This window comes from Sander lucioperca, chromosome 4, assembly GCF_008315115.2.
Source record: "Sander lucioperca isolate FBNREF2018 chromosome 4, SLUC_FBN_1.2, whole genome shotgun sequence".
NCBI classification, from domain to species: domain Eukaryota; kingdom Metazoa; phylum Chordata; class Actinopteri; order Perciformes; family Percidae; genus Sander; species Sander lucioperca.
In genome coordinates, this window is record NC_050176.1 from 13,758,079 (window position 1) to 13,785,701 (window position 27,623).

At 39.4% G+C, this 27,623-nt stretch overlaps 2 protein-coding genes and 1 long non-coding RNA gene across 4 annotated transcripts; 2 read left to right on the plus strand and 1 right to left on the minus strand.

Annotated features, from left to right (window-relative positions):
- Nucleotides 1-318: 318 nt before the first annotated feature.
- Nucleotides 319-15,786, minus strand: tmc5 (transmembrane channel like 5). Of its 2 annotated transcripts, XM_031288886.2 has the most exons (22): nucleotides 15,320-15,786; nucleotides 14,640-14,818; nucleotides 13,608-13,822; nucleotides 12,730-12,807; nucleotides 9,186-9,302; nucleotides 8,971-9,073; nucleotides 8,187-8,268; nucleotides 7,817-8,077; nucleotides 6,625-6,767; nucleotides 6,350-6,494; nucleotides 5,272-5,424; nucleotides 4,878-5,044; nucleotides 4,606-4,681; nucleotides 4,415-4,512; nucleotides 4,218-4,313; nucleotides 4,036-4,111; nucleotides 3,368-3,501; nucleotides 3,033-3,206; nucleotides 1,663-1,741; nucleotides 1,435-1,527; nucleotides 757-1,342; nucleotides 319-633 (listed from the first exon to the last, which is right to left on the minus strand). In XM_031288886.2, the coding sequence occupies exons 2-21, from the start codon at nucleotides 14,708-14,710 to the stop codon at nucleotides 767-769; spliced, it is 2,937 nt and encodes a 978-aa protein (XP_031144746.1). In that variant the 5' UTR covers nucleotides 14,711-14,818; nucleotides 15,320-15,786; the 3' UTR covers nucleotides 319-633; nucleotides 757-766. The 2 variants fall into 2 exon arrangements, with proteins under 2 accessions (XP_031144746.1, XP_035856733.1); XM_036000840.1 differs by lacking the exon at nucleotides 13,608-13,822.
- LOC116042617 lies at nucleotides 4,756-27,198 on the plus strand. Its single transcript, XR_004103270.2, has 3 exons — nucleotides 4,756-4,770; nucleotides 15,069-15,073; nucleotides 27,036-27,198. It is a non-coding gene; the product is annotated as an uncharacterized LOC116042617 (long non-coding RNA).
- On the plus strand, nucleotides 16,394-26,400 carry LOC116042616 (transmembrane channel-like protein 7). Its single transcript, XM_031288887.2, has 16 exons — nucleotides 16,394-16,603; nucleotides 17,963-18,227; nucleotides 18,357-18,505; nucleotides 18,827-18,982; nucleotides 19,070-19,155; nucleotides 19,242-19,387; nucleotides 19,479-19,626; nucleotides 19,986-20,168; nucleotides 20,410-20,555; nucleotides 22,067-22,181; nucleotides 22,583-22,680; nucleotides 23,025-23,208; nucleotides 23,342-23,472; nucleotides 25,474-25,629; nucleotides 25,752-25,830; nucleotides 25,961-26,400. The coding sequence occupies exons 1-16, from the start codon at nucleotides 16,588-16,590 to the stop codon at nucleotides 26,147-26,149; spliced, it is 2,247 nt and encodes a 748-aa protein (XP_031144747.1). The 5' UTR covers nucleotides 16,394-16,587; the 3' UTR covers nucleotides 26,150-26,400.
- Nucleotides 27,199-27,623: the final 425 nt, after the last annotated feature.

Below are 27,623 nucleotides of genomic sequence, written 5' to 3' on the forward strand. Positions count from 1 at the left end.
GGATGTTCACTATCAGTGTGTTTGTAATTAATTAATCTGAAAACAGTCTGGGGGGGATCTTTAATATAACCACTGGTCATTGTTTGATAAAACCTAAAACTCAATGCCTATTCTGTGGCATTGTATTCATACTCCCTACAGAGGGCAGTGTTGTCTTAACAGACCATTTTCAAAATTACATTTCACTCAATTTATTTTTGTAAATGTACTTCAGTTTGCTGGCTTACTTTGGCAAACATAGTTTGGTTTCAAAAGCAGTTTCTTAAAATGTAATTTAATACAGCGGACAGTGACACATTTATATTTGACTCTTTTATTTGTACCTAGTGTTCATTTACATTTCACAGAGAATATATACTATTCAGTACTATACAGTATTAACAACTGGTGTTTATGATACAGAAATTACATTAGAAATGGCACAAAATCAGGCCTAGTGTATATATATATTATCGTACTCATTTATCTCACAAGGCTTATATACTGTCATAGAAACATACTATTAAAATATATTGGTAATAAAAAAGGTGCATAAAGAGGTGGACCTGCACTCTCTTCTAGCCCTGCCACATCAGCTATCTTAGTACTTTGTTCTTTTGGATGTACAGCAGGATTGAATGTATTGCAATTCTGGAAAAATCACCCCATTTATGGACTTATAGCTGATGCTAACTCATCTATGGGTGACAACACAAATCAATAGTGATTTTCAGTCATATATTGTTCTTTTCAGTTCTGTTCCTCTCCCCACCCCAGACCCCTTTGGTCAGTAACCGTCATCGTACTCATTCTGGGCTTGCTGCCGGGCCAACATGGCCTGTATGAGAGCGCTGGAGCCAGCGGGAGATGGGTTTTGTGTGGGAGCTGGGACCCACGGAGGCCCGTCCTCTTCCTCTGCTATCTGTCTGGCCTGCATGACTTGCATCATAACACTTGACACAGAAGATGGCAGGTCATCTGCTCCGTCCTCCTCTGCTCTTTGTCTGGCTTGCATCGCCTGTGCGACAGCGCTGGATGTGTTGATAGGGTTTTCAGAAAAACCTGTGCTGTAGTATTCATCCCTCTCTTGACCCTCTGCCCTCTGCCTGGCTTGCACTGCCTGTGAGAGGGCGCTGGCGGATGACAGGTGTTCATCTCCATCCTGGTCGTAAGCTCTCTGACGGGCCAACATGGCCTGAATCAGAGCGCTGGAGGTGGAGATGTCGGAGGGAACGGGAACTCCGCCAGTGTCGCGTCTCTCCTCCTCCTCTTCCAGCTGCTGGCGGGCGAGTAACGCCTGAACCATGGCGTTTGAGTTGGACTGACCGCCCAAGGAGTGTTCATCTAAATGCCGTTTGGTGTGCTGAAGGACAGGAGAAAACATGCAGCGAGATTGATAACAAATCTCAGGCGGAAAGGTGATTAGTTAGCATGGAAGAATGTTAACAAAAAAACCTTTTTTTGAGTCTTCTGTTTGGATTTTTTATCAGGCTGAGATTTCTGGAGGTTCTGGAGCTTGTCTAACAAGAAGGACTTGTCATTCCCTTCCTGGCAAAAGGAAAAGAAAGAGAAAACGGAGGAAGAGAGAGAAGGAATGAATTTCAAATGCAGCCATGTGATGAACAGGCATACACAATGGACAAACGTACACAAGCTAATTTTTAAGGAAGTTTTAACACTCACATTAACAACCTGTTGTCTCAGTAGAACAATAAGCTGCTTGCGGCCCTGAGTGACTTGCCAGAAGATATATATGATTGCTCTGAGTAGGAAAAATGATAATGTAAATTACATAATAGATACCATTGTAAATGAATACACACACACTCACACTGTATGCACACATTGTTCCAGTCTGTATCAGCCTATGTTTTATTGTTTTATTAGTCAAATACATGTCAGCAGGGCACTGCAACATTGTGACTGCTTGGTATGATGCAGTTTTTATGTTGCTGAATTGAGCACCATGTTTACCCTGCATGACTGAATCACTGATGTACACTGATTATTTAATGTCCTCGCAAACCTTAAAATCAATTATCTAAAAGGTTACTGCTTTGGACATGACAGACTATCACAATAGTACATACACAACACACCTAAATTTTGTTGACATATTGCCTCAGTTACTTAGTTTCTTAGTAAGACTTTTTAAAGCTGTAGTGCGTAGTTTCCATGAGGAATTCTAAGTAATGACAACAACACTGTTGGCACATCCACTTGATACAAGTCTTACGTGATCGCACACGCAACCCCACCCCTCCTCCAAGAAGTTGCTAGTAGCCAAGGAGGACACGGAGGATTAAAAAAACATGATTGTCTCTTCAGAAGAGGTCATTATCTTCACTTGAGCTTCTGCGCGGGAAAGTTACCGGATGACACAATCTTCTGAACATAGCCATACTGAGAAATACAGAGAGAGTTGTGTGGAGCTGATAGTCGTAATTAGCTTTGTAGCAACTCATTTGGAAATGGCTGGAATGTAACGGACGGACGGACGGACGTTCAATGATATCAAAACGTTATGCACTAAAGCTTTAAATACAGAATAAATAAATAATCTTCAGAATTATTTTTGATTCCATGTATGGCTCATATTCTAATTTAATATGTATAACATCAGTACAGCCTGTAGGCCTACATATATTCAAAAACAAAATATCTGATGATAATAATTTATACTTTAATTTCAGCATACTCATATTTTCAGCCACGCTGGCAGCGAGTGTCTATGGCAATATTGGTCTGTCTGTCCTGACTGAAATTTCTCAAGATCTATTAAAAAGCGTTGGATGAATCACAATGAAAATTTGTTCTGTAATCCCTTAACTTTTGCACCATGAGGTCAAAATTCTGATTCATCCAATACTTTGATTTTGGGTGAGATAGAGGTGATATTGTTTTTTCAACATTAAGAGTCTCTCCTGTTTGATCTGCAGGCCCAGAATGAGTGAAAATGTGTTTTGTTAAAGATGATTCCCATCCGCTTTAGCACAATCCATGCCTCACACACAACATATATACACGACATAGCACCTGCACTATGCACTTACATGATGATGAGTGAGATAAGAAAGTAGAAGATTTCACTTCTGATAACATTTTGGTAGATCCATACGACCCACTGAGAACCAGGGATCCCCCCCAGATCATCTATCCAGACTCCAACCACACTGAAGGTGTTGTTGAGTCCCCGAAAAGGGCCGCACTGCTCTGAGGGAGTCAGTCTACAGAGCAGGACAAGGTGGACAAAACAAAACTGTGTACTGGTAAAGAGTGCAGCATGTGTCATAAACTGGTATTGTTGTTTGTTCTTGTAAAAATAATTCCAGGCTGTAATTGTGGTATCAAAGTTTATAATAGTCAAAATAGGTCATGTCCCCCGTACCTCCAGGCGGTGTATGCAACCATGGACAGGGATCCCACAAAGTAGGGGAAGAAGAGGAGGGCGATGAAGATGGTTTGCATCTGAGCTGCTCTGCCTGATCGCCGCGGAGGCTGGCAGTTCTTCATCAGGCTGACCTGGGGAAGTGGTAACAAAACACATATGTCACACATTACATGACCAAAGACACATAACACGAACACCAAATGTTCGCCCATTATTATTGCAATACCTCACGATATTATTAAAGTTTACATAACCATGAGCTCATTTCAGCCTTACCTTCATATCTATTTCACTCCATTATAGAGAACACAAAGATATCATCAGAGCTTTTAATGGCATTGCTTCAAAGGTCATCCCTCATGTTCATGAAACATTTAACAACACCAGATCCAGCCTGGGTCAAATTACCAATCGTACCGAACTCATTTACTCTAGGATTGATTGACCTTGCATGGTACAGTGCAACTGAAAGGTTTACTCCATAAATCCCATATGGTACCTGTTTTTTTTTTTCATAACACAAAATAAAGCATGCTGTCAGTGTGATGAAAGGATTTAAATCAATTATTGAACCAGGTGCGTGTAACCTGAACCTAAAACAGTACATACTGGAGATCGACTCGGGCTGCGATGGCATTGTATCTGCCTACGGCCGATTCATTTACCTTCTTTATGTAAAACAAGATGAACAATTTGAAGATCTGGATGGCAGGCAGCAGAGGAGAGAAGTAGATTCCAATCCTATGGAGAGAGGAGAACTTTAAATAGTAAATTAGCACTGAGACCAGGAGTGATTTTAATTCCATTGAGTTGGTACATCCTGTAGTAAGTGTGGTATTGTTCTTACCAAGCCAGAGTCTGTGCGTAGATGAGTTCGAGGACATTTCTGGCTACGTCAAACTCTGGAACCCCCAGACGTGGTAGTAGACGTGTCCCAATCACACTGTTACAGAGAAATTATGAATATGACTTACATCTGAGGTTAAACCTACCCCATTTATATGATTGTGAAGAATACAAACACACTGAAAGTGTGTAACTCACTTGCTAAGAAACTCTCCAAAGAAGGATCCCAACATCAGAAAAAGGAAATCAAAAATGACCAGACGGTACAAAGCCTGTCCCACCATGGACTCCCAACACTGTAGAGAACACATTAGGTTCATGAATGACTGGCGAAACCAATGTCTATTGGCAAAACTAGGCAATTAAGGGTTAATCCCTGTCAAACATACCGAAAACTTCTTTGCCACCACATTCATCCAGTAATAACACAAGACAGCCAGAATGGACATCTTGAGTAAGACATTTCTGTGGGAAAAGAGAAAAAAAGATTTCAAGCATTATTGATGCTTCAAAGAAATAGTTTGACATTTTGGCAAATATGCTTTTTTGAATTTGTTTTTTAAATTAAGTGCATTTCACAAAATGTCTTATTTCCTTCTAAAATACATTTTCCTCAATCTTATGTTTAATTCATGCACTATATGTGTCGCTGCTATCTAACCTGACTACCAGAGCGTAGATCTGTCTGCGCTGGCTGGAGTAGTGCTCAAACTTGTTGAAGAGGGAGTAGAAGAGTGGGACAACCAGGTTCATCAGAGACACCACAAAGGGAACCAGAAGAGTCTTTGCCTCCTGCAGCAGAGACCAGTTGGCAGCATCTGTTGCCCACTTTAAAGATAAAAGATGGAGGTCAGCTTAAGATAAGCTAGACAACGAACACTGTGTGCAATGAAATTAATGAAACCCTGCGCTGCTGAGTTGCAAGTTTATTATGCATGCTGATATGGATTTTGAAGACCTAATACTTATCATGCCAGAAAGTTATCCTACGCAGTTTCTCTACAAATGCAAACAAACTAAAGACTAATTATTTAATCTTGACTTGTGTAGCCTACCTGCTGTTCGTATTGGCAGAGATAATAGATGCTAGCTCCACAGCCAACAGCCAAGCCGGTGGAGAGGAGCCAGAAACCCAGATAAACCCCAAAGTGCTTCAGCTTTTCAGAGAGGGTTAGCTGCCGCCTCTGGGCCTTCTCTGACAAAGACTCCTGAAGAGATGGCAAGAGGACAAACATGGCGATGAAAATTAATGAGGCGCTTAATGTGTCTTTAAACAGGAATTAACTTCTGAGAGGGCTAAGTGTCTGAGATTTGTTGAAAGCTTTTTGTGAAAATATAAATTACAGCCACAGCTGATATCCAAAAAGTAACTACAAACCTGAGAGTACCAAGTTGAGAATATTAATTAATTATGTACAGTATATATTAAAACATGTCCTTCAGAGTTGATTGTTCCAAGTATATTCCATGATATGTAGGTGAAATGATCAGGGAAACACTTTTACAATATGGTACACAAAAATGTAGGTAGTTACTGAGGAACAAATGAGGAATGAATGAGGAACGAATGAGGAATGAATGAGTAACGAATGGTTAGCTAATGATTACTTACTGATTGACTGATTCAAGCACTAATGATTAGTTACTGGTAAACCAGAATGGTAACTACTGTTAAATGAATGAGTAACGAATGGTTAGTTAAGCATTAACTACCATTAGTGCTTGAATCAGTCAATCAGTAACTACTTATTCGCTAACCATTTGTTACTCATTCATTTAACAGTAACTACCAGTCTGTTTACCAGTAACTAATCATTAGTGATTTAATCAGTAATTCAGTAACTAATCATTATCTAACCATTCATTACTCATTCATTCAACAGTAGCTGCCAGTCTATTTACCAGTAACTAATCATTAGTGCTTGCATCACAGTCAATCAGTAACTAATCATTAACTAACCATTCATTGTTCATTCATTCCTCATTTGTTCCTTATCCATTCCTCAGTAACTACCTACATTTTGTGTACCTCATTGTGAAGTGTTACTAATGATCCTATAATAAAACACCTCTCTTTTCTCACTTGGTGTCTTGATTGACAAAAGTGGGTCTATAACAGACACTAATAGTCACCTTGAGTTGGACACGTAGATTATTCTTGCGCTGTCTCACTGCTCTCTCGTTGGTAATACTAAAATCCCAGCTGCTCAGAAGCTGCCATGCTTTGTTTGAAGATGGATCTGCTAGTACATAGTTCTTCTTGAATGAGCTGGCCATGCTGCGTGAGGAAAATAGGTAACATGATTTTTGTTTGAATTCAAACTTCTGTTAAACAAGGGAAATTCAAGGAAATGTACAATAAACCCAAGATATTGGGATCTACATTCCATAGTTACAACTGGACTGACCTAAAGATGAGTGCAATTCCACACAGAACCATGTAGATTGCAATGGTGAAGAAATAGGCCAGCTGCATGTTGTACTTCACCGGCCCCCCTAGTGTTTCATTGCTGTAGCCACCATAATACATGATAGTGTATTGGAAATAACCCTGGAGAAAACAAAACACATTTACTATGCATTGAAAAAATATTGTTACTGTATTTTTGGCCACTTGGGAGCAGCGCAACTAGCTGTAAACAGAACATTGACATATAAAGTTAGAAAACAGTTGCCTATTGACACATCCAGTAGACACAGAGTAACATTGATATTCATTTGGAGTTTAAGTTCTGGAAAATGTCCATCCAATATCCAATATCACTCTTCTTTTAGTTCTATTTTGGTCACCATCAACTCCTGAGGGCAATATCTGGTTCTTTAGCAGCTAAATATGCTCTACTATGTTCACACAGGTAGTGTTGCAGAAAACCAAAACAATGAGCTGAAAGATGATAAAAAAAAAGGCTGGGTAACTAGCTGAGGGGAACTAGCCTAGAAATCTAGACGCACTCTAGTGGCAGCAAATGTCAGCAGGGTCAGTCTAGCAACTCTCCGTTGGCTTGGGAGCCGGAAAAACCAAATTCTGGTCAGGCCAGTCACATTGTGTATAGAGTCGGTGGGCGGGCTTAACATAAGGACGGCAGAGTTGCGACGGTTCCGCGTGAATTCCATGCTACTTGAAAACAAAGAAGATGGCTGCTGCTGCTGGCGAACAGTGGTCTTTCGAATCGACTCTGGTAGACTTGGAGTTAAGCACTGAAGTCATTCTTAAAAAAGGAAGATGTGTTCGGAGCAAAAGTTTAATCTATCAATTAGCATTGCTCTGGTTGGCATTGAGTGCAGAGGAAATTTGAAAGACAACCGTTTATCGGATTGAGCCCTGCCAATGGTAAGTTCCCAGACCCAACATCTTGATGTGGGTCTGGCTTGTCAGGCTAGAGGGGAACTGTAGTCAGGTGATAATTCTTTGTGGGGTCATCCATAAAAGCGTCTCTTTAACATAACACATAATTTCATACATTATTAATTCCAAAATATTGATTAGAGCAGCTTTAAATTGCATAATAATTTAAAAAATTAATTGGTACATATTTGAGATCATTTGAACATTTGTGGCTTTACAAAAAGGTATGTGGTGTGGTAAGAGCCTCCACTTACAGCTCCAGTCAGGATCTCCAGTCCTCTGAAGCTCACATTGGGAGGTATGTTGGGTGAGGGGTCAAAAACAAGCAGCGGGATGGTGATGAAGCCAAAGTTGACCAGGAAGGAGAAAATGTTGAACATAAGTAGCCACTTGAGGAACACGAAATAAGAGAGGACACTGGTGCCAAAAGTGCCACCAATCTCTTTCATGATGCCTTGCCACAGCTCCAGGGTCTGCCTGGCTGACCTTAAATTGTAGCCGCACCTGCGGAAAGACTGAGAGAACAGCTTGTGACATGAAGCATTCAAACATAGGTTTTTAATCAGATGGCTGTACTCAAAATGACTTCGTTAAGTAAGGCGTTGCAGCATATTGTTTACTTACCAGTGATACATTCTCAGAGCAATCTGCGAAACATGTGAACTGGCGAGATTGCTTGGAAGTCTTAAACGCCAGCACTTGGCTCCTGTGGAAGTCATTTAGAACATACTGTTATTTGGTCTATATTGCAACACAGTATCACCTTGTCTTTGCATCCTTATTTATGGCTCTCAGCAGGGTGCAACGGTTAAAGGTCCAGTGTGTAATGTGTTTAGTTGTTCATTATCAAAATCTGTGTTGCCCGTTCACAAACTTTTCATGAATATTTACCACCACCATCAATTCCAAGTATTCCTTTTGGCTTGAAATTTTGAACTGGGGTAGATGCTCCATATTCATGCGCCATCTTGAAATACGTTAGCCGGTAAGGGACATACAGGACATACTGCTCCGCCTTTTGCGTTTTCGCTGTCACATGATAAACTCACAGGTGCTGCTAATGCTGCTAATGGGTATTGTGTCTTTCGGGCCCCGGCAAGTTTGAAGAAGGAAACATGGAGGACCACACGTATTCAAAACCCAAATTTCAGGGACAGGAGTCTTCTTCTTTGCCCAGAAAAAGAAAAAGGATATTGAAAAGAGCAAGAGACCGGCTTTTTGAAGCGTGAAGGCTACCGTAGCTGTAATACGTACTTTGAACTGCGTGGTGCGAGAGAGTCGATTGCGATATATATGATCTCAACGCTAGATGGGAGAAATTCCTACACATTGGACCTTTAACTTAGTGCCTAGAATGACGCTGACAACAAAGCTCATAACCTTTAACTGCTTGTCAGTCAAAACCCACCTGATATGTTTCTTTTCGTCAACGCTCATTGGAAGGTCCCGAATGGCCCAAATTCGGTCTTGTGTTGACAGGGCAACAAGCTCCTTGACCAGGTTCTGTTCCTCTGTCACACACAAGATGACAAGATAAGCTCTCACTGTTATCTTTACACAGACTACCATGCAGAATGTAGATCAGGTGTCACACTTCACATCACAATCCGACACCTGCCTTACCATTCTCCATCTCGTTCCTGATGGCGTCCTCTGTGAAGGCTATATGGGTAGGATTACCGTTAGGAAACATGCTCATCCTTCTCATTGTCATTCCCCTCCATCTCATTGTCATGTTACCTAGACGAACAAAAACATGAAGAGAAGAATGTGTTTTGCTGTTTGGCATAGGTCAAGGCCTTTTTTTCTATGAGCTTATATATAAAGATAAACTCACAGGGCAGAAGGTTGGCATTTTTAAATGTAACACCTGTGAATACTCCCACATGTAAACATTCACTCTCCCACCCCACAGCTTGACAGAGATTTTATTTTGTCTCTTTATATTTTCCTGATTAACTACTTTCAGTTATTGTAAAAGTAAATACTGTAAATACACTGATTGAACGTAGAGCTGATAGCAGTATAAGCTAATGTGGGTGCTAATATTCCACTGACTTTACATTATTTTTACTCCTGATCAAACCTATGATACATGGCTGATGCACCGCAGCTTGACTACTGTGCCAACTAAGCACACAGGCGTTATTGATTGTTATGACTACCATATGAGGCGGTAGGGCCCTACTCTACCTCCTAGTTGGTTGGCCCAGTAGGCCATTATCATCGATTGGTAAGCTGAATCACCCATCCATGTCAATATTAGACACTCAGATCAACCCCGTGTTACTAAAATGACAACTGTCATTCATAAGTAGTGTGGCAATGCTTAACGCTTGTGTTGTCCTCCCGGGTAAAAATCGAAAAGTAACCCTTTTTTTAGATTCTTTTATCATATCACATCAAACATTTTATCATCATGTTTTTTTTGAAGTTTCTATCACTTTTTTTCAAGGTTTTTGTTTCTTTTTTTCTGCGCTGTTTTTCTTTACGACCGGATTCACCACTAACACCAACTTATTAGTTTTACACTTATTTTTGGAATTCATGACCAATAAACATCATTCATATGACATTATATCTATTTTTTGAGTAAAAAAAGCTGAACTTATGAATTATTTTGACTAATATTTTAAATCAGAGGAACATATGTTGAGAGAATCCCAGACTGGTTTATGTCAAAGTTTAGTCAGGATACTGTTTTGAAATTCAATTTTTTTTTTTCTCCAAATGCTATAAAATTGAATAAAACACCCATAATTAAATAAAAGCAGTGAAGTGATCACTAATTATACTCAAAGAGCGTTTCTATGGAACGATCTGTGTAATTTTTGTACAATTTTGTTAAAAGAAACCCACATTTTTCATATAGAAACTTTAAAAACAGGTCAAATATGACCCGAGGACAACAGGAGGGTTAATAATACAGTCTGCAAATTATAGTGTGATTAAGTTACACAAACAAAACTAAACAAAACTAGTCTAACTAGTCTACAGCCATGCTAGCGGCTCTGTGAGTCTGTAATTAGACACAGCAGTGCTCTAAACTATATGCTAACATACTCACAATGACAATGCTAACATGCTACTGTTTAGCTGATATAATGTTTACTACCTTAGTTTAGCGTGTTATGTTGCTACCATTTGCTCATTAGCATTAAACAAATTAAAAAATGTGGCTGGAAATGTCTTGATAGGCATTTGGACATAAACCAAAGTATTGGACAAATTAAAATGTTGATCTGATGATGGCGCTACACAGAAAGTGAAGGTACTGTATCACCGAAGTTCATCCTGAGAAATATGTGATTGTTTAAACATAATTTCATGGCAATCTATCTAATAGTTTCAGTTTCATTCTGGACTAAAATGGTGAGCCATATGTAAGGGATAATCATGGCAAGGGCAATAAACAGTTTGATATGCCCGGCTTGTGGAAGGTTACCGCCCGAGACCAGGCATATCAAACTGTTTATTGCCCTGCCTTGAGGTGATTATCCCGTTTATTCTACTTCTTGCTTGCCAACATAATAAAACAATTCAAATACTTTAATAATTATGCTTTTTCTTATTCGTATTGCATGCTTATTAAATGTATAGGCTACTCTGTTTTAGTTCATCTCCCTCAAAAAGTAGTCCCCTTTAGAACTACGGTGAATAACGTTAGCTCAGCTGTAGCTAATTAGTTTCTATAGCAACCGCACGTTCTTATAGCAGTCCAAGGTTTTTCGGCGCTGCACGTGTCCGGGTCAGTTGTCACTGTCAGTCTATCCTTCTGGTGGCTCTTCCACTCGGTGAAAACCTTGATAGCAAAGGCAGTTGCCTTTTTCGTGTTTGATTCAAGGGCCCCGTCTTCAATTGTACGCAGCTCCTCATCTGTCAGATCTCGGAAACGGGTACCCTGGGCCTTGTCTTTTTCTTTTGTCATTCCGTCGTCCTCGTCGCTCTTTAACCAGTCCTCAAATGTCTTCCCTACTCCAAATATATTAAAATTGACAATGAATTCGTCCATTTTTAAAACACTGTAATGTTTAGAACTACGGCGAATAACGTTAGCTCAACTGTAGCTAATGTTAATTAGTTTCAAGGCTGCATCTGATCACTAACGTTAGTTTAATAACGTAGTTGCTACATTGTATCTCGCTTGCGAAACTATGTATCGACTGACCCTCTGATAGCTTTCCGACACATTTTAGAAACTTTTTTAAACAAGGTTTATTTTTACAATGGACCTCATGTTGGAAATTTCTGTGATAGAAAAAAAATACAAGCGGCGTATTGATCTACTATTTGATGATGCTGTGCTCAGTCAGCGGGCAACCTGCCGGGTTAATGCCCTCCTCCCAGCCAATCAGAATCAAGCATTCTTAAACGAAGTAGAATAAATAGATTTCAATTCCAGCAAAACTTGACCCAGGTAAGATGGCCGCCATATGGTTCCATCTCGGAATGGAAAGTGAGAGTGACACGTCATGTGTTGTTTCATATGTATGGTCATCTGTGTCCAAATGCTCTGTATAGTTTCTATTTTTTTTACTCTATATTATATTATATTATATTATATAGCTTATTATTTATTTCTGTTACTTTTTTACTTATCCATATGTATCTATGTTGTTTCTATTTTTTGCTGCAAGAACAGAATTTCCCCATTGGCGATGAATAAAGGTGTATTTTATTTTACCTTATCTTATGCTGCTTTTATGGCTAAAAATGTAATGTTAAACACATAAGCTGAAATCTAAAGATGTGGTCATTGTACAATAATTTTGTTACAGTACAGCACGAAGGACACATTGCATTTAACCATTCACTAAGTGTCCACTTATTCCTTTTTACAGAAACATTTCCTTTAGATTAAGTCTTTCACAACCTTTTCCTCACAACCCCTTAACTCTGGTTATTTTCTTTGCCAACTTCCTTGTCTCCCTTGTCATTTGTTGTTGTGCATAGCTCCATTAATAATTATCCAGTCAGACTTTGCTAAATTGATTGATAACCAAAGTCAATAGTTCAACATAAATGTCAAATTTTTTTTAAATGATTGCCTTGTAATGCACTAAAAAACTTTGTGTGTGTTTAGCGATATCATAGCAATAGTGTGAGCGCTTACAATACCTGTGAAAAGAAACTATTATCCATGGAGTAAGATTAGTTTAACCATTACCTGACGGTGCAGAAGGAAGGCGGACAGAAGTGGATCGATCATACTGAGAGCCAGGTGGGATTTGGAAGGTACTGTGATCTGAATAAAAGTGAGGAGATAGAGTAGAAGTATCAACAAAAGTGTCACTTAGCAACACATAGAGACACATACTGTGAGCCAAATGACATAGTCTAAGTAGTCTACAACAAATAACCTTGTTGTTTTTCTATGACAGATTACAGAGAGTATAGACATTAAAATGCATACACAGACTTAATAGTGTTCTATAGTTCAATGATTCTCAAAGTGGGGTCTGTGGCACACCGACTATAGATTAATTCATTTAATTTATCATGATAAAAAATTGTGTTTTATTTTACAAAATGCTTCATATTTCAACAAAGATTAAAATTTTTAAATCTATTATAGTTCATAGATTACATTCTTCTAACACATCTATAACTCTTAGAATCTGCAAATATGTTTAATAGAAATTAGTTTAAAAATAGGACTAGATGCGCTCAACTCACTAAGATACTTAGAAAGCTTTGAAGGCTGGATCCTAAAAGTGAATAATCATAAATAAAGCTACTAGGACAGCACTCCAGTTTGATTGCCACACAACAGATGTTTCAGGCAGCACCCTTCCTCAGCATGTGCACAGGCAATTAATACAAATTTGTCTAATATCTTTCTAATATAAATTATTTCTCTTGCATTGTTCTTTCACATTACTAAGACTTCAGAAGTGTAAACAAAAGAAATTGGCTATGTCAAATTATTCCAAGGGACATATATGAGGGAGTCCTGGTATGTTCTCTATCTTGTAAGGAACCCTTGGCCAGAAAAAAGATTGAGAACATCGGCCCTAGTTCAATAGATTTAGCTTGGCCACTCACTGACGTCATGCTGCCATGAAGGACTCTCGGGGCTCGTTGAGATGAGGCCCATGGGGATGCTTTCCATCCCCCTCCAGCTCTCCTCCTGCCAGCCCCCCCAAGGTACTCTGCCTGCAACATCATCACTGATGGTCGGACCAGTCGAGTAATGTGCGACTGCCCTGTCACCGTCACCCCTGGCATAGGGGTTAGTGTGGTGGGTTTTGCTGGAAGACCTAGAGACCACACGGAACAAATAATGTGTGACGTGAAAGGTAGATCATTGAGGTCATACACTTTATGATACTTAAGAGCACTGTGGTTATCAATTCAAAGAAAGGAACTGGAATTTCAAGTCATCAATATCATAATCTGTAATTAAGTGTCATAGATATGACTAACATGGAGGTGAGTTTTTTTCCCCTGTAGGTAATTTTAAGGCTATAATATCCTACAAGGATGTGCAGAATTAAATGTCATATTTTAAAAAGTGAGATTTCCAGGTCTAGCGGCTATATAAATACTGTGAAAGTATCAAAATGCTCAATTCTCAGAGAAATGCACACAGCCCATATTCAGAAATACAGGTATATACAGACAGAAAGTATGACAAAATAATCTCGTTTTGAACATTTAAACATGTTCTAGTAGAAACCCAGAATACAAGTATGAACCTGAAAATCACTATAATATGGAACCTTTAAGTTTTTGAGACCAATAAACTCTGAAGTTTACTGTCATGTTTTTTTTTTTAGAAACCCTCAGAGTCTTTAGACCTTAAAGTCTTTACCCAAAAGGTGAAAAATAAATTGAATCACTCTTACAGCCTGGAATATAGCCAAGATACAGTAAATACCACACAGCAGTAAGTTCCTTGAGGATATCCTGTTCATTTTTCATACATGACATGCCCTTTGAAGTTCAAACACAACCCTCGCTCAAATACATTCCTTGATAAATTAAAATGAGGGAAGCAATTTTTTCAGGATAAATGGTTCACTCATGCACATTTGAAGACAAAACCACAGTTTATGTTATTACATTAGCACAAACCTATCAATTTCCAGAGTCTCGCTGTCATGGTAGGCAGGGTTGAAGAATGCTCCGTTGCTGTAACTTGTCATGAAATCCTTCAAATTGATCCTTTGGCTCTTCTTTGGAGACAACAGCTCACCCTGTCGCAGTCGCTCTTCAATCTTTTGATGTGTGTACAGTCCAGTTCCAGTAATAAACTGCAAAAAAATTGCTCTTTAGATGACTATAGTAGTGTTATCGTGAGAAATATAACAGTGTATGTATTACATGTTGTATTGAGGCTTCAGTTACTACGTCAACTTTAATATAACCTAAACAAGTAGCATAACGTATTGAGGCCAAGTGCCTTTCTGTGCTCAGAGTGACAGCTACATTGTCAGGGAGAAGCATGCGTAATTTAATCTCTGGGTCTCATTCTTATCTGTTCATCATTAATTCATACATTAGGGTTGGTTTCCACCACATAGTCTATGGTTCTCACACAGAGCCACTGAAGCATGGCAGAATAGGAAAATCTCTTAATGAACAGAAAACTACAGTCTGACAAATCAACAATGGAAGTTAGAAAGAAAAAGCTCATACAGTGGGACTACAAATAGAGTGTGAGCGGATATAGGCTGTCATAGATTTACTACACTGTGCAAATAATGACAAAGCCGGATACGTTATAGTCTGCTCTGTTGTCAAACACTGCTTACCTGGTAAATTTGTTGTGATGGTGGGAGAATTTAGAGAAGATAGTCCTGACAAAAATGTTGTAGAGTTGCAGATGCATAGAGGCTTTAAAGTGTCTTTTCAGCAGTCCATGCAGACCAAGCCTGAGAAATGACCTGTGAATCAGCCTTTGAACCACTGTCAGTAAGAATAAAACGACTGTCTGGCTACCAGGAAATGTGTGTGCTGAGTTATAAAGGTAAAAGTCCACTGCTCATATGTAAATCCGTCATGTAAATCCCATGTGAACACTTTGTGTTGTGACAAAAATAATTAAACCCCTAAGGTTGCCATTTTAATTGGCATCCTCATTAGGACTTAAGGTGTGTGTCCATGTTGTATCTACAGTACATCTGAGTAGGTTGACCTGCGGTGAGGCTTAGTAATTGAAGAACAAAATAATAGATCTGCAACCCATTAACAGCTAAGACGTCCTGTACAGGGAAACAAACTGGATTTGGTCTAAAGGGAAATTCCCCTGACACATATGATATTAGGGGTGTGCAAAAAATATGATTCACATTCGTATCGCGATTCAAGCTCTACCGATTCATAATTGATTCATAGAATTCCAAAAATCAATTAATATTTTTTAATTTAAAAAAATATTTTTATTTATATATGTTTTTTAATTGTATGTCTACTGCAATCACATGGGAAAAGTAACTACATTTACATACTGTGAATCTTTTTTTTAATCAAGAATCGTTTTTGAATGGAAAATCGATTTTGAATCGAATCTTGAGTCTAAAAATCGATATAAAATTATTTTTTATATATTTTTTAAGTTTGACCCATTTAGCAACCAAAATTCAAACTGGGCTCCATCAATTGAATCTATTCTTCCTTTTAATGTGTCTTTTGCAAGTGCCCCAACTTTGTTAAGGGGCAAGAACGCGTTGTGAGTAACCTTTAGCTAATTCATTGTCCTTTCTAATTTTAACAATGTAACACCACTTTATAAAAAATGTATGTAGGCCTATAACAAATTTAATTAATTTAAAATGTCTAAAACCAGTAAAGTAAGACGGAATGAAATAGGAAAAGGTACAATAAAATGACATAATACAGTGAGACTCTCAGGTCTGAAGTCAGAGTTGCTCCTCCTGGATCCAAATTCAGGAAGTTGTCTCTGGGAATGTGTTGTCTTCCTGACAGAGGAGTCAACTCCTCCCAGCTGACAAAGTCTGCTAGGTTAATTGTTAGCTAATAGTAGCCAATAAATAGCTATTGTTATTCAGAAAAGGGAACGATGGAGGTCGACTCAGGTAAACTTGAAGTTAGCGCGATAGTTGTGTCCGCAGCTATCCTTACTGATAAGTTAGCTAGGTTAATTAAAACTTACCGCAGCATTAGCTAGCTAACCAGCTAACGTTAATAAACTTGGATCAAATAGCTGCTAACAACAGGAAAACAACTTTGACCTTCTAGTTGGTGATTTGATAAAGGGTCTTTGGAAGAGCACAAGTTAAAGCGTTTAGAGAGTTGTTGACTTTGTCGTCTCTTTGCTAACGTTATCGTAACTCCGCTGTTTTTGCTGCATTTGCCGAGTCTGCTTCTTGGTTAGCCATTGTGATGTGTGATGCTGGATAAACACAACAAGCGAGACAAATAGTCTCAATCAGTATGTGTTGTTTGCAACAGAAAGCCTTGCTTAAATTGCCATAAGCAACAACTTGTCTTACTAAAGTTTTAACTTTTTAACAAGTTACATTGTCGGATGTGATGATGGCTGGCAAACTAATTCATCAAAAACATTCCTTTGTAGGCCCGTCATTTTAAACATTGTGAAATGTCTTTTTCTTCTTACAATGATTTCATCCGTTATTATAATAACACACATATGTTGTTCAGTCCCACTCAATATGGTGGTTGTGGATACAATCTAAAATTGGTAGATAATAAAATATACAATCATTAACAAAATGTCTATTTTTACACAACTGTTTTTATTGTGGAAAGTCACTTATGGCAGGCAAAGGTATCCTTTCAAGGCATGGAACTACCTATTGATATTTACATGGATGGAAAACCATTTTATAACATGAATGGTGATGAATAGGCATATCGTTATGTGACTGACATAAGTACAACTGCAGTCAGTCTAGTGGAAGTAAAAAATATACATTACACTTTCTGTCAGTTTCAACTAGGGCTGCAACTAACGATTATTTTCATAGTCGATTAATCTGTCGATTATTTTCTCGATTAATCGATTAGTTGTTTGATCTATAAAAATGTCAAAACATGGTGAAAAATGTGGATCAGTGTTTCCCAAAGAGGACGTCCTCAAATGTCTTGTTTTGTCCAAAACTCAAAGATATTCAGTTTACTGTCACAAAGGAGAGAAGAAACTAGAAGATATTCACATTTAACAAGCTGGAATCAGAGAAATCTTATTTTTTTTAATAAAAAAATGACTCAAACGACTAATCGATTATCAAAATAGTTGCCGATTAATTTAATAGTTGACAACTAATCGATTCATCGTTGCACCTCTAGTTTCAACCATATCGTAACTGTTGTAAATGAAAAGTTTAGAATTGTATTAAATGGGAGCCTTGAGCACCACAATATCAAATACATTAACTCTGTAAGATCTAATCATATTTATTTACCTTTTCAAGTCTTCTACACTGATCATAGCGGAAGAGTCCACAATAACCCACTGTTGGACCAGCTCCCCAGCTACCAGTCCCTGCTGTACCGCAGGAAGTCGTCCACTAGTGGCACCAAACGAAGGAGCAGCTCCAGAGGGCGATCTGGTTCATCTGGCAGTGGGAAATGGGGCGTGAGCACCGTCAGCCGACGTGAAGAGAAACAGAAAAGTCAGACGGTGCAGAGACCCGTCAGGGAACTAGCCACGACCATGGCGGAGAAACGCAGACACATGTAGGAAAGACATTATAGTATCCTTTCCACATCTGTTTGAAAATGTTCAATTGATTTTTTTATTGTTGGAACTGTTTAAAATGTATCATATAGCGTAAGTTCTCAACAAACAATGTGTTTGACTATTAGAACACAGCGCTTGGAGGAGGCCCGAGAGCTCAGTAGTTTGAGACAGTTGAGGCAAAGCACCCGCAGGCATCTACGGAGGCTGAGGGACGATGTCTACGAATGGCTGAGCTGGCTGAAGCTCTGGAGGGGAGACATTCACCTGATAGAGGGTAAGAATGACTGTCCTTAGCCTCAGAGGTAGGGCTGTGCAATTAATCGAAATTTTAATCGCCATTACGATTTTGACTCCTAATGACCATAAAAACAGATGAATCGAATAAAGCGATTATTTTGCACGTTACGTTTTGCAAGTAAACTCTAATTTGCAAGTAAACTCTAATAAGTAATATTGACTAAAATAACAATGATTAACTTTTCCACAATCGAGCAGCCCTACTCAGAGGCATGTATTGATAACATGAGTAAATACACTTTTGCTCTAACGGAAATTGTACCAATCGGCGTTTCTCTTCTCCTTTAACACTCGATAGGGATGTTCGGCACAGGGATCCTGTCTTACTTCTCCTTCCTGCGCTTCCTCGTCATGCTCAACTTGATCATCTTTGTGCTCATGTTCAGCTTCGTCATGTTACCCCTCATCATAGCCCCCCATGTTTCAGGGAATATCACCTACACCCAGAAAGTTGGTGAGAGGACGCTTGTTTGTTTCAGCCTTGAGCATACACTAAGCATAAGATGGTCTTGAGCTTATACTTTCCTGTATTTTACTACAGGAAGTGTGTGCAGTGAGTATTCAGGCACTGCCCGTCGAGGTCTGGTCAACTTTCATGAGCACATTACAGATCTGCTGTCTGGTGGAGTAAGTATGTGCGATTCACATTTAATGGTCCCTGGAAGAAAAACAAGTTTGGTTTCCTCACTCACCTTTTTGTGCTTTACCTGCAGGGCTTTCTGGAACGGACCTATCTTTTCTACGGCTATTACAAGGTGGACAAAATACACTTTCCCAAGACCACTTACAATTTGCCATTGGCCTACCTGTTGGTCACCATAGCCTACCTTTTCCTCAGTCTCATCTGGATTGTTAAAAGGTACTGAAAAGACCACCAAAAAAAAAAAAAAAATCATGAGGAATTCATTTCAGCTTCTGGAGATGTTCACTTTGAATAACTTTTCTTCAAGGTCTGCCACGGGATTCAAACGTAACCTGATTCAGGATGAGGATCGCTTTCAGAGCTTTTGCAACAAGATTTTTGCTGGCTGGGACTTCTGCATCACCAACGAGAACGCCGTGAGGCTGAAGAGAAGCAGTTTGCTGTATGAGCTCAGGGTCAGTTGATCATTTCCTTTTTACATCAGATGTTTCATAAGACAGAATTTAGCAGGAGGAATAAAATAAGATAAGGCATCAGTGGCTGTGTTTACATGAGTTCAATGTAAACCTTAATAGCAGGATAGTTTAGGAAAAGTATAAAGCTATAATATAGAAGTAAGAGTATAACTAAGATTTCTACCGCTCACTTTCTTCTGGATGTTTTTTTATTTTTTAAACGCTTTCAAAAAGCTCTCATGAAGACTGATGTAGTGTTTTTCCCTCAGAAATGAGCTGCTGGTTGCAAAAGTTGAATCTATGTATCCGTTGAACGTTGGCCTGCCTCATTCTAAAAGTGTATAATTTTATATCCCCAGACGGATTTGGAGGAGGAGAGGATCAAACAGAAAATAGCAGATCGCACCCGCAAGGAGAGGTGTCGGATTTACCTCATCCGCCTCATTCTCAACCTTTTTGTCATCGGCGTACTGGCTGCATGCTTCTACAGCATTTATGCAGCCACCATCTTCTCCCAGAAAGTACAGATGGATAACATAAAGGTGATGAAACGTTGCTGGTGTCCTTTGAACTCCACTTTGGTCTTTTATTATTATTACATTATCAAGTAAATGCTTGTCACTGCTAGAAACTTCATTCACACTGATGTTATTCTCTTCTCTTCTAGTTTAACCCCCCCCCCCACATTTCATAAAATTAAATGTCCTCTTTATCCTATTGAGGTCCAAGTTTAGCAAATTTAGACAAAAGTTTTAAATGCATCACTTTTTGATTTGATTGCAGGAGAATTTCATCGTGGATCTCATCTATGAGTATCTACCCTCAATAGTTATCACCTTGGCCAACTTCATCACCCCCCTCCTCTTCTCCGTTATCATCAATTATGAGGACTACTCGCCTGCCTTCGAGATCCGATTCACTCTCATGAGGTTCAGTGGCTTTCATTTAATTTGTTCACTCTTTGTCTAATACCCTTTTCCGCTAGAATTAGCACATCTATGCAGGTTTTTTTAAACATTGGAAAACCACTAAAAATAAGCCATAGATTCCTTTCCCATTGCCAGTAGACGAGTATGCCTTTCTGATTATTTATTTTTCTGGTGTGTCACGTTCAACGTCACGATTGTGCCGGAAAATGGTGTTAAAGCTTTAGTGCGTAACGTTTTGATATTAATGAACGTCCGTTACATTCAAGCCATTGCCAAATGAGTTGCTACAAAGCTAATTACGACTATCGGCTCCACACAACTCTCTCTGTATTTCTCACTATGGCTATGTTCAGAAGATTGTGTCGTCCGGTGACTTTCCCGCGCAGAAGCTCGAATTAAGATAAGGACCTCTTCTGAAGAGTCCATCATGTTTTTGTAAGGATCCCAGAAGGCTTGTATCATGTGAACGCGCCGACAGTTTTGTTGTCATTACTTAGAGTTCCTTCATGGGGGGGCGACAGAAACGACGCACTCTAGCTTTAACTTTTCCTGCTAAAGCTTTCCGATACAGTGCACAAAACTGCAAACCCTGCTGTACGTTCACTTGATAGCTTCGCTACTAAACTTAAACTCTCCTCCGCTCAGACCAATTTCTCTGCGTTCACCATCACACTCTCACTCGCTCCACCACACACTTTTTTTTTTTTAATTTATTTATTTATTTTTTAAGATTATTTTTTTGGGGCATTTTAGGCCTTTATTTGACAGGACAGCTGAAAACATGAAAGGGGAGAGAGAGAGAGGGGGGGAATGACATGCAGCAAAGGGCCGCAGGTCGGAGTCGAACCCGGGCCCGCTGCGTCGAGGAGTAAACCTCTATATATGGGCGCCCACTCTACCAACTGAGCTATCTGGGCGCCCACCACCACACACTCTTATTCAGTCTCTATATTTCAAACTCTGTGCCGACTAATTTGGAACGATGTTTGAGCGCTGCTTAGGCGGAGACAGACAGAGTTTGTGGCCTAGTTGACGAGCGTCTTCGCATCACGTTGGAAAAGCAGCCATGTCACGTTTCCATCACTATCGATAAATACCCATGACTACTGCAGTGTCATTTGTCCCGGGAATGAATGCCGATTGTAACTTTGCCAGATGTTGGATGATGTAAGTGGGGGTTTTTGTCCAGGGGCTTTAATGATGAGGTTTACTTGAAAAGTAATTGCTTTAGGAAAAATGGCATAGGCCTTAATACATAAAGTCAGTACAAAGACAAAAATGTGTAGAACTCAGAAAAAAGAAAAAAAAGATTTGGTCATTCTGCCAAGAGTTTGTTTACTTCCCTGCGAGTGTGTGATGCCTCCTATTCATAGTGATACATCGTGGATATGTTTCTGCTGTAATGCATGTAACACTATATGGCTGAATTGCTGTCTTTAAAACATGTACTCAATTGTTTTCTGTCCTTCTTTCTCTTCCTTTTCCTTTTCTCCTCCTTCCTTTCTTCACAGGTGTGTCTTCATGCGGTTGACCAGTATTGGGGTTTTGCTCTTCTCTCTCTGGTCTCAAATCACCAAATGTGATGACGGGCCCTGCGTCTGTGGCTATAACAATAAGCTTTACTCTGTAAGTTTCCTGCATTCCAATACAATAATCAATTATTCCTTGGAATAATACACAGGTGCCAGCATCAAACCCAACTTGTAACTTGTAACTTGTAGCCCAAAGCCTAATGATTTAGCCAAGCTATTAAGATTTCATTTTAGAATGGTAATCCTGTATAGCTCTTTAAATCTACCTTGGTTGGATAACTGCACAGGTATGTGCACTCTTTTTTGGTCTTGATTAAAAATGCCGTTCATAGGTAAGTGAGCGCTACATTTGTTCAGTCCTGTATCACTTGTTTTGGTTTTCAGTAGGAAATCCAATCTTAAACTGTAACATTCTTAAACTGTAACACAGGGTGGAACTGATCCTGGGATTTCCTCCAATGATACATTCATTCAAAGTGCTTTTGTTGTCCACAGTGTTGGGAAACCCGTGTAGGCCAGGAGATGTATAAACTCACCATCTTTGACTTCATCATCATTGTCGCAGTCACCATCTTTGTGGAGTTTCCCAGAAAGTAAGTCCTCATCTTTAAAAAAACAAAAACATCTCCATGAAATCTTAAAAACTTCTATTAGTCTAGTTTTGTAGACAAAATGTCATCTTAATGCATTTCAAGACATTTAGACTTTTAAATTGTATAAAAGTACTCTCTATGTCTCTAAAGTCTCTTTATGACTGTTGACTTACAGTATTTTTGAAAGCCTTGCACAACTTTAATACCGTGTTATTTTATTCTATGTCACCCCAATCAATTGTCTTGCCTTCCCTCTGGTGATACTTTTTAGGTGTAAATCTTTCTCACCCTTTTGTTCTTTAGTCATTTGTAACAGTGTCATTGTGTTGCCCCGTGCAACTCAGGTTGATAGTGAATTACTGTGACTGTGGCCTGGCTAAGTGGTGGGGCCAGCAGGAGTTTGCTATTCCTCAAAATGTGTTAGAGATCGTCTACGGTCAGACCATCTGCTGGATCGGCACGTTCTACAGCCCGATGCTGCCTGCCATCTGCACTATGAAATACTTCTTTATCTTCTATATCAAAAAGGTGATTTTTTTTTATTTTTATTTATTTTATTTTTTTACATATTACATAGTATGTTTTTTTTTTTTACATGGATCAAAATCGGATGTTTTAGAAGTTTCCAATGTTCTATTACCTTTCTGCTCCTTGTATGTAGGTCTCATTGATTAACAACTGCCGTCCAGCCACACGTCCGTTTAGAGCTTCCAGCTCCAACTTCTTCTTCCTGGCTGTGCTGCTGATAGGCCTGGCTCTGGCCTGTGTGCCTGTCACTTTTAGTATGGCACAGTGAGTAATGCATTGTTGATGACCATGTTATGTTTTAACTTTTGTGTGTGTATGTATATATATTAGGGCTGTCAAACGATTAATTTTTTTAATCACGATTAATCGCTGAATTTTTTTTGTAGTTAATCGCGATTAATCACATATTTTATCACATGATTAAAATACTATTATTTTGCATTTCAGAACCGTTTTTAAGTACATATTAACAATTGGAAGCAATTCTTACCAGTGTATCTTGATTGGGAATCAAATGAATGCAAAGAAAGTTACTCTTTATGAACTTGATTTTAAGATTTGTAATGATTTATTTACTGTAAACAAAAGAAAAATGTGTGAATCTGTCATTATTGCACAATTCCTCCAAGTACCTAACTAAAAAACTAAAATCCCTATCCTTACTAGAGTCAATATAGTGTGCAGTAACTCCTAAATAATGTTGATTACTCACTGACGTCCAGTGATCCAGTTAATGAGACAGAGTTTGCAGCACTTTGCAGCTGTTCCAGTTGGGCTGCTTTCTCCGTGTCGTACAGGCTGTGTATCCGTGAAAACTACTGTCCCCCTCGACGGCAACGAGACGGGTCAGACAGCCCAGTCTCATGGCAGTTTGTGAAAAACAACACAGGACTTTCACCCGGGCGAGCGGGGATCGCGTCCCGCGTGTGGCGTTTTGTTTCCCGTAGTCTTCCTAATCACAACCGTCCCATTGTTGTGGCGCGTCCCCAGCGGCCGTCCCCCGCGGCCGTCTCCCGGTGTGTGAGGCGTCCTTTCCCTGTAGTGTTTTTCCTAAACTCAACCTCCGCCATCCCGTTATTGTGGCGCGTCCCCAGCGGCCGTCCCCCGCGGCCATCTCCCGGCGTGTGAGGCGTCCTTTCCCCGTAGTTGCGTCCTCAGCGGCCGCCAGTAACGGTGCTGCAAAGGGTCAAAATAGTAGCCTGTTAGGCACGACGCAAAGCCGAGTGAGGTGTAAAATAAATTAATAAATGCCGGCATGCGATTTTAAAAAAATGTAATCGCATCGCGTCGGCCCTTAATCGCATCGCGATTAACGTGTTAGCGCTGACAGCCCTAATATAAAAAGTTAAAACGTGTATATATATATATATATATATATATATATATATATATCTATCTCCTCTTTTTAGTCAACTTTAGCATGGAAATGAATACTTATGAGCAAATAATTTTTTTTCTGATAAAGTTCCCTTGGCCTTTGGAATTAAAGTAGCCCCACATCATCACATACCTTAGAGATTGGCATGCTTTTATTTCAGTTAGCCTAATAGCTAACTGAGATAAGATCCATATAAATGCAAATCAAACCAGCTATTAGGCTAACTGAAATAAAACCATGCCAATCTCTAGGTATGGTGAAGGCTATGTGATGATGTGGGGCTACTTTAATTCCAAAGGCCAAGGGAACTTTATCAGGATGCATAGTATCCTGGATCCATGAAATAACTGGCCTTTAAAAATAAAAATCTGCCTGCCTCTATGGGAATTTAACATAGGGGTATGTATAATTATGGCCCCTGTATTTTAAGGAAGAACATTTATTTATTTACAATACATTATTCATTCACAAAAAAGTTGGTGTCCTTAAAAGGTTGGATTTTTCCTCATTTTTTTAATTAAGGCATTAAGATCAATTTCCAAAAGATGATTTTTTTATTCCTCTTTTTAGTCAACTTTAGCATGGGAATGAATACTTATGAGCAGCATATATATATATATATATATATTTATTTCCAAAAAATGTTTCCAAAAGATGTTTTATCCATGCGTGTAAGTCATATAGATATCCAGAAGATGGCAGTCACACACAGCAGTACACAGCCCATACATTATGTATTCATGATATTACACAGACTATAAGGTCTGCATTTAAAAATCGGCCTGATTCAAGCCCGCAGGAATTTTGAGAAATTACAGTGGGCCCAATAAGGTTTGACCAGACAATCAAAGCTCTAATATTTCATTCACCCATCCCTTGTTGCACAGAATAAACTCTTCCCACGCCTGTGGACCATTTATTAATTACAACACCTCCTGGGAGGTGCTGCCAACTACAGTATCCGAGCTACCAGGTGGAATCCAAAAACTCCTCTTGGCTCTCTCATCAGAGGCCTTCGCTGTCTCCTTCTTTGTAGTTACATGGTACGTGTTTCCGTCAGGTATTTCAGCAGTGATGATCATTGTAAAACTCATGTTTTTAACTATTGGTAACAAGTGGTCTTTTCTCTCGTTGTTATTTTAAACACTTTTATTTTTCCCCACAGTTTGGCCATGTTTTATGTGATTGCACTGGCTGGAGCTCACAAGAGAGTTATTAACCAACTAAGGGAGCAGCTAGCTATGGTAGGTTGACTCAAAAACCAAGTCTTGTCAAGTCTATTTCACTCTTTTCTCAATCATGCATTGACCATGTTTGACCATCATTTGAGTTATTACCAAAATTGGGCTCTATTATCTGTGTGTCATTTCCCAGGAGGGCCGTGACAAACGTTTCCTGATCCAAAAGCTGTGCCAGGCCCAGAGGCTCTCAGCTATCAAATCCCCAGTGTCCAAATCTCGGCCCCGCAGAAGCAGCCCCAGCTACCACACCAGCTTCTCCAACAATTTTAACGAAGCTGTGTTCCTGGCACACTCACCTCCAGCATCCTCCACACATGTCTGAGGCAAGGGCCTGATATTACCGACTAAAAGCCAGAGACTGAACAGATGGAGTGGAGTTGAAAACTGAATTAATATTTTAAAGAGCCCCTATTATGCTTTTTTGGGGGGATTTTTTCCCATTTTTTTAGTGTTTTTTATATATATTTTTTGTGTGTGTGTGTAATAGATGTATAAAGTACAAAAAACACATTTCACTCCAAATGGACCTTTCTCTTCCACAGACATTCCAGTTTGAAATTCCTCAATTATGGTGTTTTTGCCATTACATGGTACCTGCTCGACTCGACTCGACTCGGCCGTGGTGCCCCGTCCTCCATTGCAGATTTAGTACCGCCTCATGCGTGAGGCGAGCGTGGCTGGTCGTCATAGCAACGCCGCAGGAAACTGCCGTGACCTAACGCGACACACACACAGAGCGTCGAAGGTGTGTTGTTTTGGACTCTCGGCATGTGGCTGTTGCCACAGCCAGAAGAAAAAATGTGTTTTAAAAGAAGCTGGAGACAGCAAAAAAAACACCGCTGGCTAAACTATTTAAAAATGGCAGTTTTTTTCAGGACACCCCCGTATGTCCCTAGCAATGATGACGCAGTGATTAGTGACGATTCTGTCTGACCAATCAGTAGTCTGCAGGTTTTCACGTCACCTTTTGGTATCACCTCAGCTCGCTTGGAACCTCGATGGAGGTGATACTAAAAAAAAGTACCTGTTAGCAGGTACCAGGGACTTTTTTTCGTAATGTAAAACCAAAAAAGGCAAGTAGAGTAGAGTCGAGGTGAGTCGAGCAGGTACCATGTAATGGAAAAACGCCATTAGTGGTGTCATTGATTGAGAAAGCCAGCCCAGTTTTTCAAATGTGCTGCCCATAGGTGCTGCCTGAGCAAGCACAGCCCACCCACAACAGAGTGGGCCAGTTGACCAATCATTGCAGACTGGGCTTTCAGGAAGGTGGGCCAAGAGCTCAGACAGGTGGAGGCGCTGCAGCAATGGGCAGTATGAGAAACATATTGTTTTTTAGACATCAAATACAAATATGATGCTGAAAAGGAGGGGCTCTTTTTTTATTTCTTTTTTTAAATGTGGAAACACTATAACTAGGGAGCTTGTATGGACCTGCTTACATTATAGTGTGTCTTTTTAGTGTTGTTTTGTTGTGTTTTTAAACCAAAATAATCAGTGCTGTTTTTTGTGGTGTTTTGCCCTGCTGTATTTACGGTCATCTTTCCCTTCTGAGAAGGACTTGCTACTAACTACTGGAGTTTGAAAAACCTTTCTGAGTTGTATGCACTTTAAATGTATTAACACTACAGTTTTCTCACTTTTACAACTTGTGTTTACAGAACAGTGTGTTCATTGTGAGTCTTATGTGTTTTTAAAGCTACCGTTTATCATTATTAACCCTGAGGTTGTATTACAATGCAAAGAACAAATACATTTCAAAATACTAAACTGTAACCATGTTCATTTGACCATTTCTT

What these genes read in the sequence shown, in the direction of transcription:
- tmc5 (XM_031288886.2), bottom strand. Translation starts at nt 14,710, where the DNA reads ATGACAAGTTACAGCAACGGAGCATTCTTCAACCCTGCCTACCATGAC. An exon ending in TGGAGATCCTGACTGGAGCT is followed by an intron (nt 6,768 to 7,816) that starts GTAAGTGGAGGC and finishes TGTTTTCTCCAG; the next exon opens with GGTTATTTCCAATACACTAT. An exon ending in TTTGGAGAGTTTCTTAGCAA is followed by an intron (nt 4,314 to 4,414) that starts GTGAGTTACACA and finishes TCTCTGTAACAG; the next exon opens with TGTGATTGGGACACGTCTAC.
- LOC116042616 (XM_031288887.2), top strand. An exon ending in TACAGATGGATAACATAAAG is followed by an intron (nt 20,169 to 20,409) that starts GTGATGAAACGT and finishes ATTTGATTGCAG; the next exon opens with GAGAATTTCATCGTGGATCT. An exon ending in ATCCGATTCACTCTCATGAG is followed by an intron (nt 20,556 to 22,066) that starts GTTCAGTGGCTT and finishes CTTTCTTCACAG; the next exon opens with GTGTGTCTTCATGCGGTTGA.